This window comes from Canis aureus, chromosome 13 (genome assembly GCF_053574225.1).
Source record: "Canis aureus isolate CA01 chromosome 13, VMU_Caureus_v.1.0, whole genome shotgun sequence".
Classification (NCBI taxonomy): domain Eukaryota; kingdom Metazoa; phylum Chordata; class Mammalia; order Carnivora; family Canidae; genus Canis; species Canis aureus.
In genome coordinates this window covers 43771453-43786625 of record NC_135623.1, presented here as the reverse complement: position 1 = coordinate 43786625, position 15173 = coordinate 43771453, and the positions used below count along the sequence as shown (strand labels likewise).

The 15173-nt window shown below is 38.0% G+C and overlaps 1 protein-coding gene across 28 annotated transcripts in view; it reads right to left on the bottom strand.

Moving 5' to 3' along the window:
* Nucleotides 1-15173, bottom strand: part of LOC144282376 (uncharacterized) — a 233119-nt gene that overhangs the window by 136342 nt on the left and 81604 nt on the right. For 26 of the 28 annotated variants that reach the window (XR_013350826.1, XR_013350824.1, XR_013350819.1 and 23 more), the window contains one exon: nucleotides 1271-1478. Coding sequence is in view for 18 of the 28 variants with exons in the window: in XM_077845935.1 (XP_077702061.1) it covers nucleotides 1271-1321 (51 nt within the window). In the remaining 10 variants the exon portion in view is untranslated. The remainder of the gene's footprint in view (nucleotides 1-1270; nucleotides 1479-15173) is intronic. The other 2 variants (XR_013350820.1, XM_077845923.1) reach the window with 1 other exon arrangement.

Below are 15173 nucleotides of genomic sequence, written 5' to 3'. Positions count from 1 at the left end.
ACAAAGGCTTAGCACAGAAACTACTGCAGGTCTTTTATGTCAACAGGATGTACCAAACAGAGCCAGGTTCCAACAAATGGTTAGGGTACCTTTAACCGACAATCATTTATCCTAAGCAATTCACCAAATGTGTCCCCAGCCCCAATTCTACCTACGTGTGAGAGGTGATGACTATGAAAGTGTTGAAATGCCAGCTGGCATCCCAGCACACACTGTCCAGGCACCTGTCTACACCTGTCTGCAGTAGGGACCCTCTCAGCCCCTCCTGTCTGGAGGAGAACCTCGTTTACCTGTCAGGCCCCCTCACAGAGGGAGACCTTTCTTCCAACCCTGAAAGGAGACTCTCCTGCTGACAAAGCTGTCTCGGAACTCAAGAGGCACTAACAGGAGCCAAGAGGAGACACAGCAGCAGCTGGGCTGCACTTCTTACAGAATGAAGTCATTGTTGAGGTCCTCCAAGCGAAAGCATTTAGAAACTAGAAATGAGATTAGGTGCAGCTACTGAGGGGTAGAGAGAGGAGCAGGTGAAGAGGAGGCTGGTACGTGAAATGAACTAAGTCTGGAGTCTGAATGCCCCAGGGCTTGTGATTCTTTTGCTTTCCCTCAGTGCAGAACAGGGCAGAAAAAAATAGAATGTGAAATGGGGGCCTCTGCACCCCTGAAGTGCTCAGGGACACAAGGAGTCTAATTCTTCACCAAGGGAGAAACATAAAATACCCTCCAAAGGGATCTAAGTTTTAATAGGTCATGTTGAGAAGTCATTTTTTTAAGCCTTAATTATCTTCCAAAGAAGATGCATGAAAAATGTATTTTTTAAGACAGGTTAATTGGCTAATTTCTTATGTTGTGTGTGTGTGTGTGTGTGTGTGTGTGTGTGTTTATTGCAACCTACTCTCAAAGTACAACAACAATAACGATCTCTGTAAAGAAAAAATAAAACTGGAAGAAAACATCAAACTGGGTTATCATATGAAATTCCCCTTTACTGGATTCTTCCTGTGAGCAGAAACTCAGCTTCAGGCATTAATATCATTAGAATTAACTTTCTAGCAATGATGATAAGAAATGATGACATACAATTAAAATATTTATAGTATTTATAGCAGTAGAAGCAGTTACACCTCAGATGTCAAGATAATGAAAACAGCCTTTCCTTTCTCAACTCTGGATCAAACATAGCAATTTAGCAATTTCTAAAAATTCATTATTAGATTTTTATTTTAATTATTATTCCAACACTTCAATGTCACATGTTAAATGCTTTGTGTACCTGGCTATCCTTCTCAAGAGGATTTTGGTAGCACGAGAACCCAAATGTCATCCTGGTCCATTTTCTTTGAATTACAGGAACCTCCAGAGTATATTCTTTCCTATATTGGGAGACAGTGTGGCTTAAATTTTTCTGAATAATTTTCAAAATCAAATTTGAAAGTTTTCATGAGAGATGATCCTCCCCGGTGGGTGATATGAAGCATAACCTAAGGGGAAAACATGAAAATAATTAGCATAAGATATATTAGCATATAGATGCCTTTGAAATAATAAACAGCAGAAAACCAAAACGCTTATCCTCGAAAGAAAGTTATGAGAAAATATGAAATTAATATACACTTCTCGCATGACAACCTCAGCCTGAAAGCTAAACAGAATATTCTCATTCAGGGAAGGGTGGGATGGCCAGGGAGATGGAGAAATAACACAAACCAGTTCTCCTATGCTCTGTCTTCTTCATCATCACCACATCAATATTCTCTCTTTACCATTACTCCATGCTACCCCTTTTCCTTTATAGACAGAAAACAAAACAAAACAAAACAAAACAACCCAGTAGGAAAACAAGTGTCTTCCTTTTACTTCTTCTGACAGCAACCACCAACTGGACAGATCCAATATTATTTCTCATTTTTCTCCCCTCCTTTAGCTAACTTTCGATCTTTCCGTAGATGGCATAAGAAATGCCACGCACAGTAATTCACTTATCAAGAGGACTGAGAAGCTTCAGATGAAAGGGGGATGGTACTTAGCACTTGTTAACCATGGACCATAAACGCCACTGATTATTTTTAAATTTCGAGTTGGTACAGCCTCTCAAGGTAGTAAGCTTGCATATGTGGTGTGAAAGGAAGAATATGGCCTTTGGAAGCAAAACTCACTTAAAAATCTGATCTGGGTAACCTTGGAAAAATCCGTTAAACACAATTAGTTTGAGGGGTGCCTGGATGGCTCAGTTGGCTAAGTGACTCTTGGTTTTGGCTCAGATCATGATCTCAGGGTCCTGAGATTGAGTCCTGCATCGGGCTCCATGCTCAGTATGGAGTTCGCTTGGCCCTCTCCCTCTGTTCCTCTCTCTCTTAACTAAATAAAATCTTTAAAAGATGTAAAACAAAACAAAACAAAACCCATACTTAGCTTCATATTTCTGTTTCTACAAAATAGCAATGGTGTTGTCTAATTTCCAGATACTTGTGACACATAGAGGTTATATAATAAACACTTGGAATATAGTGGGGCTCAATAAAGACGGCCCCATTCCTTCATCAATGGTTTCAGGGAGAACTCCATAAATGTTTAAATTCTGGGATTTGGTAAGCCTCCTTTCCCATCCCCACTTCATATGTATGTAGACGAGTATATGGTCTAAAGACATTTATTAAGGATAAATGCCACAAAATAATATTTTGTTCTGGGTCCCTGGGCTCCAACCATACCTTAAAGTATCTGATACAGGTAATTGGACTGTCAAAACACAGTCAATGTCTCTATATCTGAATACTATTTACATTATTTCACTTCTTTTATTTTTTTTATTACTTAAAAAATTTTGTTTAAGATTTTATTTATTTATTCATGAGAATACACAGAGAGGAGAGAGAGAGAGGCAGAGACACAGGCAGAGGGAGAAGCAGGCTCTATGCAGGGAGCCGACGTGGGACTCCATCTGGAGTCTCCAGGATCACGCCCTGGGCCGAAGGTGGTGCCAAACCGCTGAGCCACCCGGGTTGCCCTTCACTTCTTTTAATATTTAGTTGATGACCACTTATATAGCATTTAGAACACTAAAAACGGGTCCTTTGCCAATAATACCATTTGCTTTTCTCAATTTGTTTTCAACTTTGAACTTTTGAGTGATGCTAATTACTTAACAAACGTTGTGTGTGTTGGTCTCTTAGCATATAAAGTGAGGAGGAAACGTTCTTTAAAAAAATATGGAACTCTGTAGAGATTTGAAACTCCAACTTGGTTTAAGTCACTTCATTCTCTTTCTGTGGAGCACAGATCTTGAATTTACCCTTTATTATCTAATACCTGCTTATATGTCCAGGAAAAAAAAAACAGCCATTGATTTCTTGAATGTTTGTATTCCCTCATCAATACATAGCACACTGCTGACACCTAGGAATGAGACCGGGATGGGGAAAACCCCTCCTGTATCTCTTTTTGACAAATACGTCACCTAGTTGAGTTTATGATAAGTATTTTGCTGAGAATGTTTTGGCTGCTTTGCATGAACCCAGACTATCCTATGTTTACTTTTTCCTGTTTAGACTTACCTGACTGACCATACGCCTTCAGGCAGACATCATTTTCAGGACACTCCTGCTGAATGTCCTTTAATCCTTCTCTTTTTTCTCCACTCGGGCCTAATAGGGCTTATGGCCCTTGAGGGCCAATTTAAAAGAGAAAATGTTTAGAAAGACACACCCTGGTAAATAAACCAAAAGCTAGTTTTCTTTGGCTTTTGGGATTTGAAAATATTTTGATTGCCTGCATGCTTTCTGAGAATGACTCCTTTGGCTATGAAGGAAAAGAGCCTATTACACAAATCAAATAAATACATATGTATACAGAAGGTAGTCTCAACGGTCTACCAGTCATATCACGGTTAAGGTAAAACAGGTTCTCTTCTGCAATTTCAAAGGGATTTGAGACTGTACCAATTTGTTCCCAAAGGATATTTTGACTTCTTACAGGGCCTAGTTTTAATGCTAATGTTGTGCAGATGTGTTTGTTCTATGTTGTTTTCAGAGTTTAAAACCATTTGAGGTGAGTTAGCAGGGAATGGGCAGGCCCGTCTTCCTGCAAACTCTAAGATCCTTTTCTGTTTTGTCGATATTCTCAAATATCTCAAATACAAAACGTCAAAAATCACAAAAAGGTACTTTGAAACTAACATCTCCTTGACTAAAAACCGAGGTGTGATGATTAAATTTCCCGCCAACACACAGGCATATTCTTCAAATACTCTCAATAAATAGGAAAACAAGTCGGCAAAAATAGCAGTTCATCTACCTCAGATATAAGCCCTTGGAGGATGAAGACGGCACTCAGATTCGGGGTGTACGATGGAAAAACAACAATGATTAGTTGATAACAATAATGATGACTAGGCATTATCTCTTTCAGCTCTACTTAAATCATCCTCTTCCATTTCCTACTTCCTCTTGCCAGGCAATGACTAAGCCTTTATACTGCACTCACAGACCGTCCTTCTTGTTAACTGGAATGGTTTGTCACCTGCTGAACTGGTGGTTCAATAAGAAACTGGCATATTCCCACTTCTCTTCCCATCCAACAACACAAATAATTTCTAAAAATCCACACCTCATTTATCTCTTCTTCAGCTTTAAAGCCATTAGACCTATTTACGTGGAGTCGTGGTAACATCACAGTATCAGACACATTAATGAACAGACCTGTTCATCCCTAAAATGTTTTCCTCATCAAATTCCATGACCTGAGCAACCAAGATGTCTTCAAGTAGGTAAATGGATAAATAAATGTGGTACATCCAGATAATGGAGTATTATTCAGTGCTAAAAAGAAATGAGCTACCAAGCCATGAAAAGCCATGGAGAGAACTCAAATGCAGATTATTAAGTGAAAGAAGCCAGTCTGAAAGGCTGTATACTGTTTGATTCCAAATGTATGATGCTCTGGAAAAGGCAAAACTGGACACAGAAACAAAATTGGTGTTTGCCAAAGGTGGGGTGAGGAGGGGGAAGAGGTTGAATAGGCAAAGCACAGAAGATTGATAGGGCAGTACAAATATTCTGTAGGATATTCGAATGATGGATAGACGTAATTATATTTTTGTCCAAACCCACAGAATGTACATCCCCAAGAGTGGACCGTAAGGTAAAGGTATGGACTTTGGGTGATTATGATGTGTCAGTGTAGGTTCATCCCCAGTAAAAAGCAACATACCATTCTAGTGAGTGATGTTGATAGTGGCTGTGCACGTGTGAAGCAGGGTCTCTCTGTACCTCCCTCTCAATTTTGTTGTAAACTGTAAAGTGCTCTAGAAAAATTAAGTCTTTAAAAAAAATGCCATGATCTGCCATATTTCTGGCCTTGTCATATTGCAGTCCTGATAAAAAAGCAAATATTCTTAGCTCTATACCCTGATTACCCACTTGCTTTTCAGACTGCTAGAAGAGCTTGGGGGCAGCTGCAAGCCAATGTCTGAGAGCCCTTTCCACAGTCAGCAGCTGGAGAGATACAGGAGAGAATGTCTACATTCCTTAAGGTCAGACTCAGTCACTGATTAGTTCAAAAATACTTTTTCCAAAATTTGTTCTCTGAAGGTGGGACACACATGCAGGTGTTATTAAAAATTCTCTAAAAAAAAAAAAAAATTCTCTGCAGCACTAAAACTCATGTGGATCTCCCATTTATCTCTGTGATGTGCAATCTGAGAATCAGAATCTTGGATCTGTCCCACACTAGCAACATGATTTGTTTCCTCTGTACTTGCAATGTCAACTATGGAGGGTTTTGGGTAGAAGAAAACATAAGGGGAAGTGCTTTATAAACTGGTAAGTACTCTAAATATTGTGGGGGTGGGGGTTGAGACATAGTTATCATGGTGATGATGATGATGGTAGTGATGATGATGATGATGATGATGATAATCATAATTGTTACATGAAGACCAGTTGATTTCATAATATATGAAAAGGAAAGTATGAGGAAGCACATAGAGGAAGTACAATGACAAAGTCCAAGAGTGCAATTTAATAGAAACATAAGATTTTGTTTATCTGACCCAGAAGGGGAAAAATCACTAGCTCATTCAAAAGTTCTTGTGTCAAATGAATTTTTCCAAGTTTCTTCCAATGTACTTGAATATGATTACAGGTAATAGATGCCTAACAACAGATGTCATTTATTGGGGTTTGTTACCATATACTTATTATCACTAAGCCTGTTGCATGAATGATCTCATTTAGATAGTAGGGGCAGGAACTGATATTGTACCGTATTAGGTAATACCGAGAATGTCTAATATAGAAATGCAAATTATATAAAAAGAACCAGCAGAGTTAGCCTCAAATAAGGCTATTTCATTTTTGAATGGGATTTCATGGAACTGATAAATTCAAGAGAAGGGATATAGGAAGAATGATTTGGGTACATCTGGACTGATGAGAAGAGGTATCAGAAAAGTGAGCTGGTAAAACAACATGGCTGCATGGATGGACAACAGGAAAGGTTTCAAGGAAATGTGCAGGTCAGGAACAAAATTCCCCATTCTTGATGAACAAGATTAAATCTCCCACCAACAAGTGTCCCTCTTGCTGTGGAACACTGTCCCCCCACTACACAAATCATCCCTGAAAGCTGTGCAATTCTTCCGAGGATTTGGTAGTCATTATATTCTCTGCAGTGTCTACTCCCTGATTGCCTCTGTGACTGGAGGTGATTTTCACCAATGTGTAGGGGATTTATAATTCTATTTTGGCTTCTCCATTTCTTCTGGCCCTCACCTGGGACAAAGCCTATACTACCCTTGGAGGGCTGTGCTCAGGTATGGAAACTAATCTTCAATTTTAATTTAACCAACCCCAATTGTGCAGACACGTTTGATGCTGAAAGTTCTCTAATGTGTCTCAATTTCAGGTCTAAATTTGTCACCATTTGCATCACTGAGAATGAAACCTGAGTATGAGTAAGCCAAGATGGACTCCCCAATACTCATTGTTTCCATGTGGCTTGACAATATGCTTTGGGGTTTGTTAACACAATATTTTAATCAGTACAGAAACCCAGAGTAGTTATTTACAGCATTTATCATCATTTTTCCCTTTCCACACAAGAGCAAGTAGGTGGGCAACTCACTGGAGAGAATATTACAGCATAAGAGAAGTGACTGCTTTTCCAGATTTCTACCTCTTAGAGTAAAATGGGAACACTTGCCCTTGCACCCCTGGTTACACTCAACAGTGTATTTAAGAAGAGCACAGAACTAACAGACTGTGGCTGTGGGATGATTTTGGCTAATCAAAAGGATCGATAAGTTCCTGAGATGATTTATTTTCAAACCCTGAAAGTAACCTCTGACAACACAGGAGATGTAGAAGAGCAGGCTGGTGGGTTCAAATCCTGGCTCTGTCTCATCAGAGTCTTTGTGCTTCAAATTCCCCAACCATAAACTAGGGAGAGTAACAGCCTCTACACTGAAGGCCCTTGTGAGTGCTCAGACCGGGACCTGGCACATAGCTAACCCCATGTCAGTGATGGGCATGACCATGACTATCACCACCATTATGCCCAATGAATCGGTTCATAGTTTCAGAGACAAAAGATCATGTCCACATCAAGCTGACTTTTAGCATGAGGGAGATTAAATGCCATTTCATTATCTCAGCAATAGCCAATTTATTCATTATCATACATAGAGTGCTTATTATGTGCCAAGCACTACAGTATTAAACAAGGCAGAAAAATTCCCTCTCCTTATAGAGTTTACATGGGGGGGTAGACAATAAAGAAATTAATAATATAATGTCTGTACTGATGAATACTATGGGGAAAACTAAAGGAAGGTGGAGAAATGCAGGGTGATCTTTACTCTGTCCCCATGTTCACCATATTTGACACAACAGCTCCCTGCAGGCCCTGCTTTTCCTCGGAAAGGAATTCTCAGGCTGACATTCTAAGGTAACTGCTTCACTGAAATCTCAACCATTTGGCTGCAACAAAAATAATCCAGCATATGAACGCATCCAGATAGACATATGTACACTGGTTTTCTGAAATGTAATGTGTATGTAATTTCCCGAATGGCTGGTTGTCACATCCATCTGGTCTTATTTCCATAGCACTTGAATGCACCACGAGGATATAAACCCTAAAAGCTAGAAAACAGAATTTAAATACCCAAACACATACGAGGTGTGTTTTCAAAAGCAGCAGACAAGCGAGCACTGTGGTAACTTCATTAACTTCTCTGCCACAGTTGAGAGTAGCTGAGACTCAGCATAAAGGCCACAGAACATAAAAGACATTCCACCGGCTGACCTCATTAAGTGGGTTTAAGACAAGCCTGGCGAGCTAATGACAAAAATCTACTTTGGAATTTCTGGACCTAAGAACACTGAAAAAGTCCAAATACACCAAAACTCGACCATGCCTGCTATCTGAAAAGGCGACAACCCAGTGTCAATTAGGTCCATGTGGTTCATGAATCAAACCCCAGGGATGGATGTTGCCCTATTCAACCACACTGAATAGCAAATCATGTTCTGTGTGTTTTTAGGTTTAGGCTCTGGTCCCATTTCCACTGTACAGATGTTGTAGGTTCCTAAATTAACAGTGGTCTCCAGGGAGATGCTCATCAGGCTGCATAAACTGAACAAAGGCCTCGCTGCCATCTAGATACCACACTGTTCTTTAGAAAACATTTTTGCTACTGTTTCCCCTTCTCTAAAAGACCTTTCCTATTTCTAAATTCTGTCAGCACCCAAGGGGTCTGGACCATGTTAGACTCTACTTACTTAAATGCCAGGTGGAATTCTCTGGTTGCTCTAGGAGTGTGTCCACTCCCAACTACTTTTACATCCCTTGAGTGGAGGAGGCACTCCCTTTCATGAAGTGACAGCATGTGTGTATGCCCCACGCAAAGGAAAACCCCTCACAAATACCGTCAACCTTATAGCAATCTTATCATCACCTGAATTTTATAGATGAGCAAGCTGAAGACTCAGAGAATTCGCCCTACCTCAGGCCATCTGATTTCAGAGACCACATTTGTATTCCACCCCCAATGCAGGGAGGAATAAATGCTTGTTGAATGAATATGTAAATGAAAAATAAGGGTATTTTTTATACCCTTAGGATGAAAGGAGGAAGAATCTGCCACTTAAACTATATCCTGTTGCAACAGTAGGTATACAATGACAGGATAGTTATTCAAAGTCTTTGGGGGCATTGTGTCTTATACTTTCTAGATTCCTATGATACATTTGTTTTGCAATGCAAAACATTTGTTAAATATTTGTGGAATCGGTGAAATATTTTAACCCAACATAACAAACAGCACCTGAATGAAATGATTTCCTTGGATCATTTGCCTTTTCCTGATACTAGCTCTTTATATGTAGGAAGAATGGATTTTTTCTAAAATCTGGCTCTTGGTGCTAATTGCTTAAGACATCCCTAGACATGCACCCAGGTTTCCACCTCTGGGCTTTGGGCCAGGCCTGAGGGAGACCTAAATTCCTGGTCCCAGCTTTTCAAACGATAGCTCACCTCATTTCCACAAAAGTCCTAGTAGTAACGGTGGAAATAACAATCTTTAACTACTGTGGGGATCCCTGGGTGGCGCAGCGGTTTGGCGCCTGCCTTTGGCCCAGGGCGCGATCCTGGAGACCCGGGATCGAATCCCACGTCAGGCTCCCGGTGCATGGAGCCTGCTTCTCCCTCCTCCTGTGTCTCTGCCTCTTTCTCTCTCTCTATGTCTATCATGAATAAATAAATAAAAAAAATAAATAAATAAAAAATAAAAAATAAAAAAATAAAAAAATAAAATAAAAAATAACTACTGTGAACAAGTCAATGAGTCAGAGCATCTTCACATATGTTTATTGAGGGGAAACAAATTCCACTCCACCTGTCAAAACCTGAATGATATCCTGAATTTCACAATATATGGTATCCCTGGGCCCTACACTTAAATGTAGTGATATTTACATAGGATGTCACTCTGTTAATGTGTGGAGAAACAGCATTATTAGCTTCTTTTTCCCAAACAGTCCAGAAAGTCTCTGAGTATCTACCTTCATTTCTTCCCTGTCCCTCGATGTAGTAGTAAGTGACACTAGGGAAGTCCCTGCATAGCTCATTTATAAAATAAGAAGAACGTAATGTCACTTGTCCCATCTCGTTACTGTGAAGATTACATATAATAACGTGTACAGAACTATTTTTGAGCCATGAAACATTACACAGCTGTAAGACATTATTAGAAAAGAAGGAAAGTATGCTTGTGTATAACATGCCTTGAGCAGCCAGGTGTTTAATTTAAATCTTATGTTAATGATACGTGTATGTGTAAAAACACACATGCGTACAGCTACCCCTGGGACAAAATGAACCTGTATATATACTGGTGGGAAATTTGAATCACTTTACTGCATAAGACTTCAAGAGCTAATGAATGCCACATTAGGAAAACTTCTCTATCTCTGTTGTTTGATGCAGAGCTACTGTGTTTTAAAAAGTAATTGTATCTACTATTTATTAAGTGTCAACTCAAAGACAGGCATTGGGTTAAGGTGTTGATACACACTGTGTGGTTTATTCATTGTAGCGCCACTCTAAGTAGGTATTATTATCTCTCCATTGCATATGAGTAAACCATGGCCCAAAAGAATTCAGAAATGCCCCCAAGGTCACACTGCTGGCAAATGACAAAGGCAAAATCTGCATTCAGGTCTGCCTGTTTACAAAGCTTGGCTTACCAAGTCAAATCCTATTCATCTGAAATTTGCATTGATTCAAGTATAGCATATGTTATGCTTCTCTGAGAGTGAATTCAAATGAATTCACTTTACCCTTTGTAAAATGTTCAAATGATCAAAAATGTGCAAGTTTTTCAGAATAATAAGGGGTTTAAAACTTTTTTTACACACATCTTTAGAGGGTTTACAATTGCTGGGTCAGGTAATGCATGGTATCTCATAACTTAGATTGCTGAGTTATGAATGGGGTTAATGACCATGAGTTTTACTTACTGATCCCCACAGTTCACTCGAGACCTCGCAAGAGTGCTCCTACTGTGTGCATACCACTTCTCCTGTGGTAGAGCTACATGAAGGTACAGGAGAAGGTTTAACAAAGAAGCAAAAGATATCCCTCAGGAAGTCTACAATCTACCCTTTTGAAAAGAAACCAGCAAACACGAAGCAGCCAAAGAGTCAAATTAATCTTAAAATACATTAGCAATACTTAGAAGTAATAAAACCAAATCAAAATTTCTTCAAAGGATTAAGTCTCTCAGCCTTTAACTCAGTCTGACCTGCTTCCCCCACATGCCAATTAGAGTTCAAAGAAAAGATTCATACACTTCATTTACAGATCTATTGAACCCTGGGCACAAGTGATAAATCCTTAATAAGTCAGAAAGATAGCTATATTTATTCTTAAAATTAACTAATTTGCACACAGAGGTTAAGTGATTTGCCTAAAGACAATTCACTGGAATGTCTGATAAAACTCCATAACTAATTCCATTTCACATTTTACATCGCTGACCTGTTTTCTTATTTTAAGGTAACTGTGTAGAAATGCTAACATGTGTCAGCAAGATTATAGAAAAGATTCTGACACCAAACAAGTTCACCTCTTCACAAAGAGACAAACAACAAACAAAAATTTTTACTAAAACATCTAGGGAATCTCATGAAGAGCAGAGTGCCCCAAACATCACTTGGAATAGAAGACATGACTGAACTTTGCAGGGAGAACTTTCCTTCTTTTCTCTGTGCTCTAAAAGCAGACATACATTTATTTAGCAGTCGCTTTCATGAACACAGCAGCAAAAAGTAAATATACCTAATGACCAAACTGGTTGGCAGACTCTAGTGTCTACACTCAACTCTTCATTTAGGTGATTTTTATGAATGTATTTAAACACACACATATGTTTTGGTTTTTTAACAATGAACTCCCTGAGACTATCCACAGAACATGTGGCAAGCTACTTTTAGCTACTGGGAAATAAAATGCTTCAAGTTTTCAAAAATAAGAATATTTCAAGAATAAAGGAATTTGGCAATAAGCATTTTTGAAGAGACTAATGCTAGAATGATCATCGAAGGTGAGAAAATTCTGAAGGTGATTATTCAAAGCATACTATTAAATAACCATAATTTTATTACACATAAATTTTATTTTAAAAATGCTGGGATTAGCGTCACTGATTAGACAGCAAATACCAATCATATGCTACAACTGGTGTTGATACAGAAAATGGAAGACCAACGGTCCAAGCAGGACTTATGTTCGGTTTTTCTACTTTGATTTAAGCTATTTCAAGGACTCCATGGTTTCCTGGGTCAGTTCATGGTATTTTAGCGTTTTTGTAGCCAAAATAATGAGAACAGAATCATTTCGACAAATTCCTTATGTTTAGTATTAGATTCCATTGTAATTTTGCTGGATCTAAACCTATCTTAGAGAACCCAAATGACACAAAACTTTGGGGATAGAAATTAGCATAATTGAAATAATTCAATTTTTGGTAATTATAATTCTCACTTAAACCTAAATTAAATATGCCAAACTATAATTACGTTCAAATTTGCATCATGAAAATTATCCCCATTTTGCTCATGGCATCTTAAAATATCTAATAAGGGATCTTAAACTCTTAAGTTTGAGTCAAGAGGCCTTATTTTCACAGCCTTTGGGAAGAGACTTATTATGTATTAAGCACAGTTATACAGCCTTTTGGGAATGGGAGGATGGGTCTATTATTCTTTGTGATATGATGTGCAGGATTTGTACTATAATCTTTGGGTACCTCTAAGTTAAATTGCCATTAATGAGCGCTGAGTGCCACAGCAGACAGTAAAAGATTAATGCTTTCTTTGGAGAGAAACTTTAAGCAAAGCAGGTCATGCTTTAGGACACTGGTAATGGGAATCAAAGACACAGTAACAGCTGTAATACTTTAAAACTGGGCACTTCAAAATAAGTATGGCTTTGCTACCCATCTTTAGGTGACTGAAGATGAGCGACAACATCAAGGCAACGAGAACTTACTTTTTAGTGCTGCAAACAGCTCATTGATTCCTAAGAATCCCATGATCAAATTATTATTATTAGTTATTTGGGATGCAAAAAAAAAAAAAAAATCCCTAAAATACTACTCACTGGAAGCTAACTAACCTTTCTACTACTGGACTTCATTAAATTAACCAGTTGATGTGGTTAAATTTGCAAGGTGGTTTATTTATCTTCATCTTTGGGACAGTGGGTGGATGTAATCTGGGAATATATTGGCCAAGAAATAGATGAGTCTGGATGTGCAGGGCTGGCACACTGTCAAAGCACACGATGAGTTTCTTACAAAAAAAAAACATATGAATATAACACCAGTTGAGTAAAATATTCACATTAATACAGGAATAAGGCAGAAGAACCCTGGCTGACATCCCATCTGTTCTTACGAATTAAATTTAGAAATCATATGTAATATAGACATTTCTGTCTGAATATCATAAAACCCTGACACATCTAGGCTTTCATTAGAAAGCTCCACGATGTGACTTGAATAACAATCTGTCTTAGCTAATTAGTATTTTCAGTTTAGCATATTCACTTCCAGACATATTGCTGTTTGCACATGGTAATTTAGGTAAACAGATACCATCCACAGCTGCATCAATTAACACTGCTAATCAAAACTGAATTCAGGTAATTAGGCACATTTATGCAAAAAATGTGTAATTTTGGAGAAAAGCTAGATTCTTCAGTAATATGTCAATAAGTAAAAAAATCTCCTTTTGCTTATGAAGATGAAGAATGAGGGGAAAGAAATCATCATTAATATATACATCATGCAGACAGAGTAAAAATCCCTAAATTAAATCTCAAACTTTAATCGGTCTGTATTTTCAGAAATTGGATATTTTTCATAAATGTTTCTCTCAATGTTTCCACATAGTGAAGTTGATTCACATCTGCCTAAGGATTTAATCATCATTAAGCAGGACTCAAATGGTTAATGAATTCTCAAGTATTTATATACTTAGAAGAGATGTTGGTCAAACTTGCTCTTCCATCTTGCTTAGTCTTTCTTAGGGAAACATGCTCTCAGTAGGTCTCCTTTTCTTACACACTTTACTGTTCTCTGCTACAAAGGACTTTCATTTGCCATTAAAATCACAATAGAAATTTCTAATTTTCATTCATTCATTTTCAAAACGAATATTGTGAATCATTTTCTTGTTTTCCTAAAAAAAGAAACCTATCTGGTAATTTTGATTAGATATTCTAGTCAGTTCAGAAAAACTAGTTTAGCTGTTGATAAGTTATCAGTAACCAGTAACTAAAAATGCAGGGTGGGAGGAAATTAGGCTTAGAGTTAAAGCTAAAGAAAAGGAAACAATTGGGTCATTTTCAAAAGCATTCTACAGTAGGTATGGGAATCTATCTATCATCTCAATTTCTCCTTTCTCTTTTCTGACTTTGAAACTTAGATTTATTTCTTAGTGCAAACCCCAGGACTTTATAATGAAATATTGAGTTCAGTGTCCCTAATTGTATTTTAATGGTAATAGTCACAATTCAGTTTAACAAACATTTCCTTGATACCTTCCATGTTTCAGGCACTGTCCTAGGCCCTTGTGGACAGATACAGGATGGCTTTAGATTCACAGACCAAAAGAATCAACTTTTTAAAAGTGGACCAAGACTCCAACTGAAAATTGATCTGTCAATTCCAAACTTTTGGAACTTCTTATCCTAATTTTGCAAAGGTTTACTTTTTGTCTAACCCCTACTAATTCTTTTGTTCTCATAATAGATCAGGAAAGGAGAACCAAAATTGTTTTTGCCAAATAGCATGTTATCTTTCTCTCATATTGCAGTAACTTCATACAACCTGTATTTTTGTGTATATATATTTATCAACAAGATTTTTCCCACATATTTCCTTAAACTCATTTGGCATAAGCAACTGGATAATTCCCAATGGAATAGAAATATAACAGACCCCTGTGCTTATATCCAGTTTCAAGAGCAGGCATCATCAAACATGGTGGCACATTTATCAATGGTTGTTAAACTGCTCAACCAATGAAAATGTGTGAGACAAGACAGGGATACCTCTGACTTTGACTCAAACAGAATTATTTATGAATTTCAAGTGAAAGATATGCTAAATA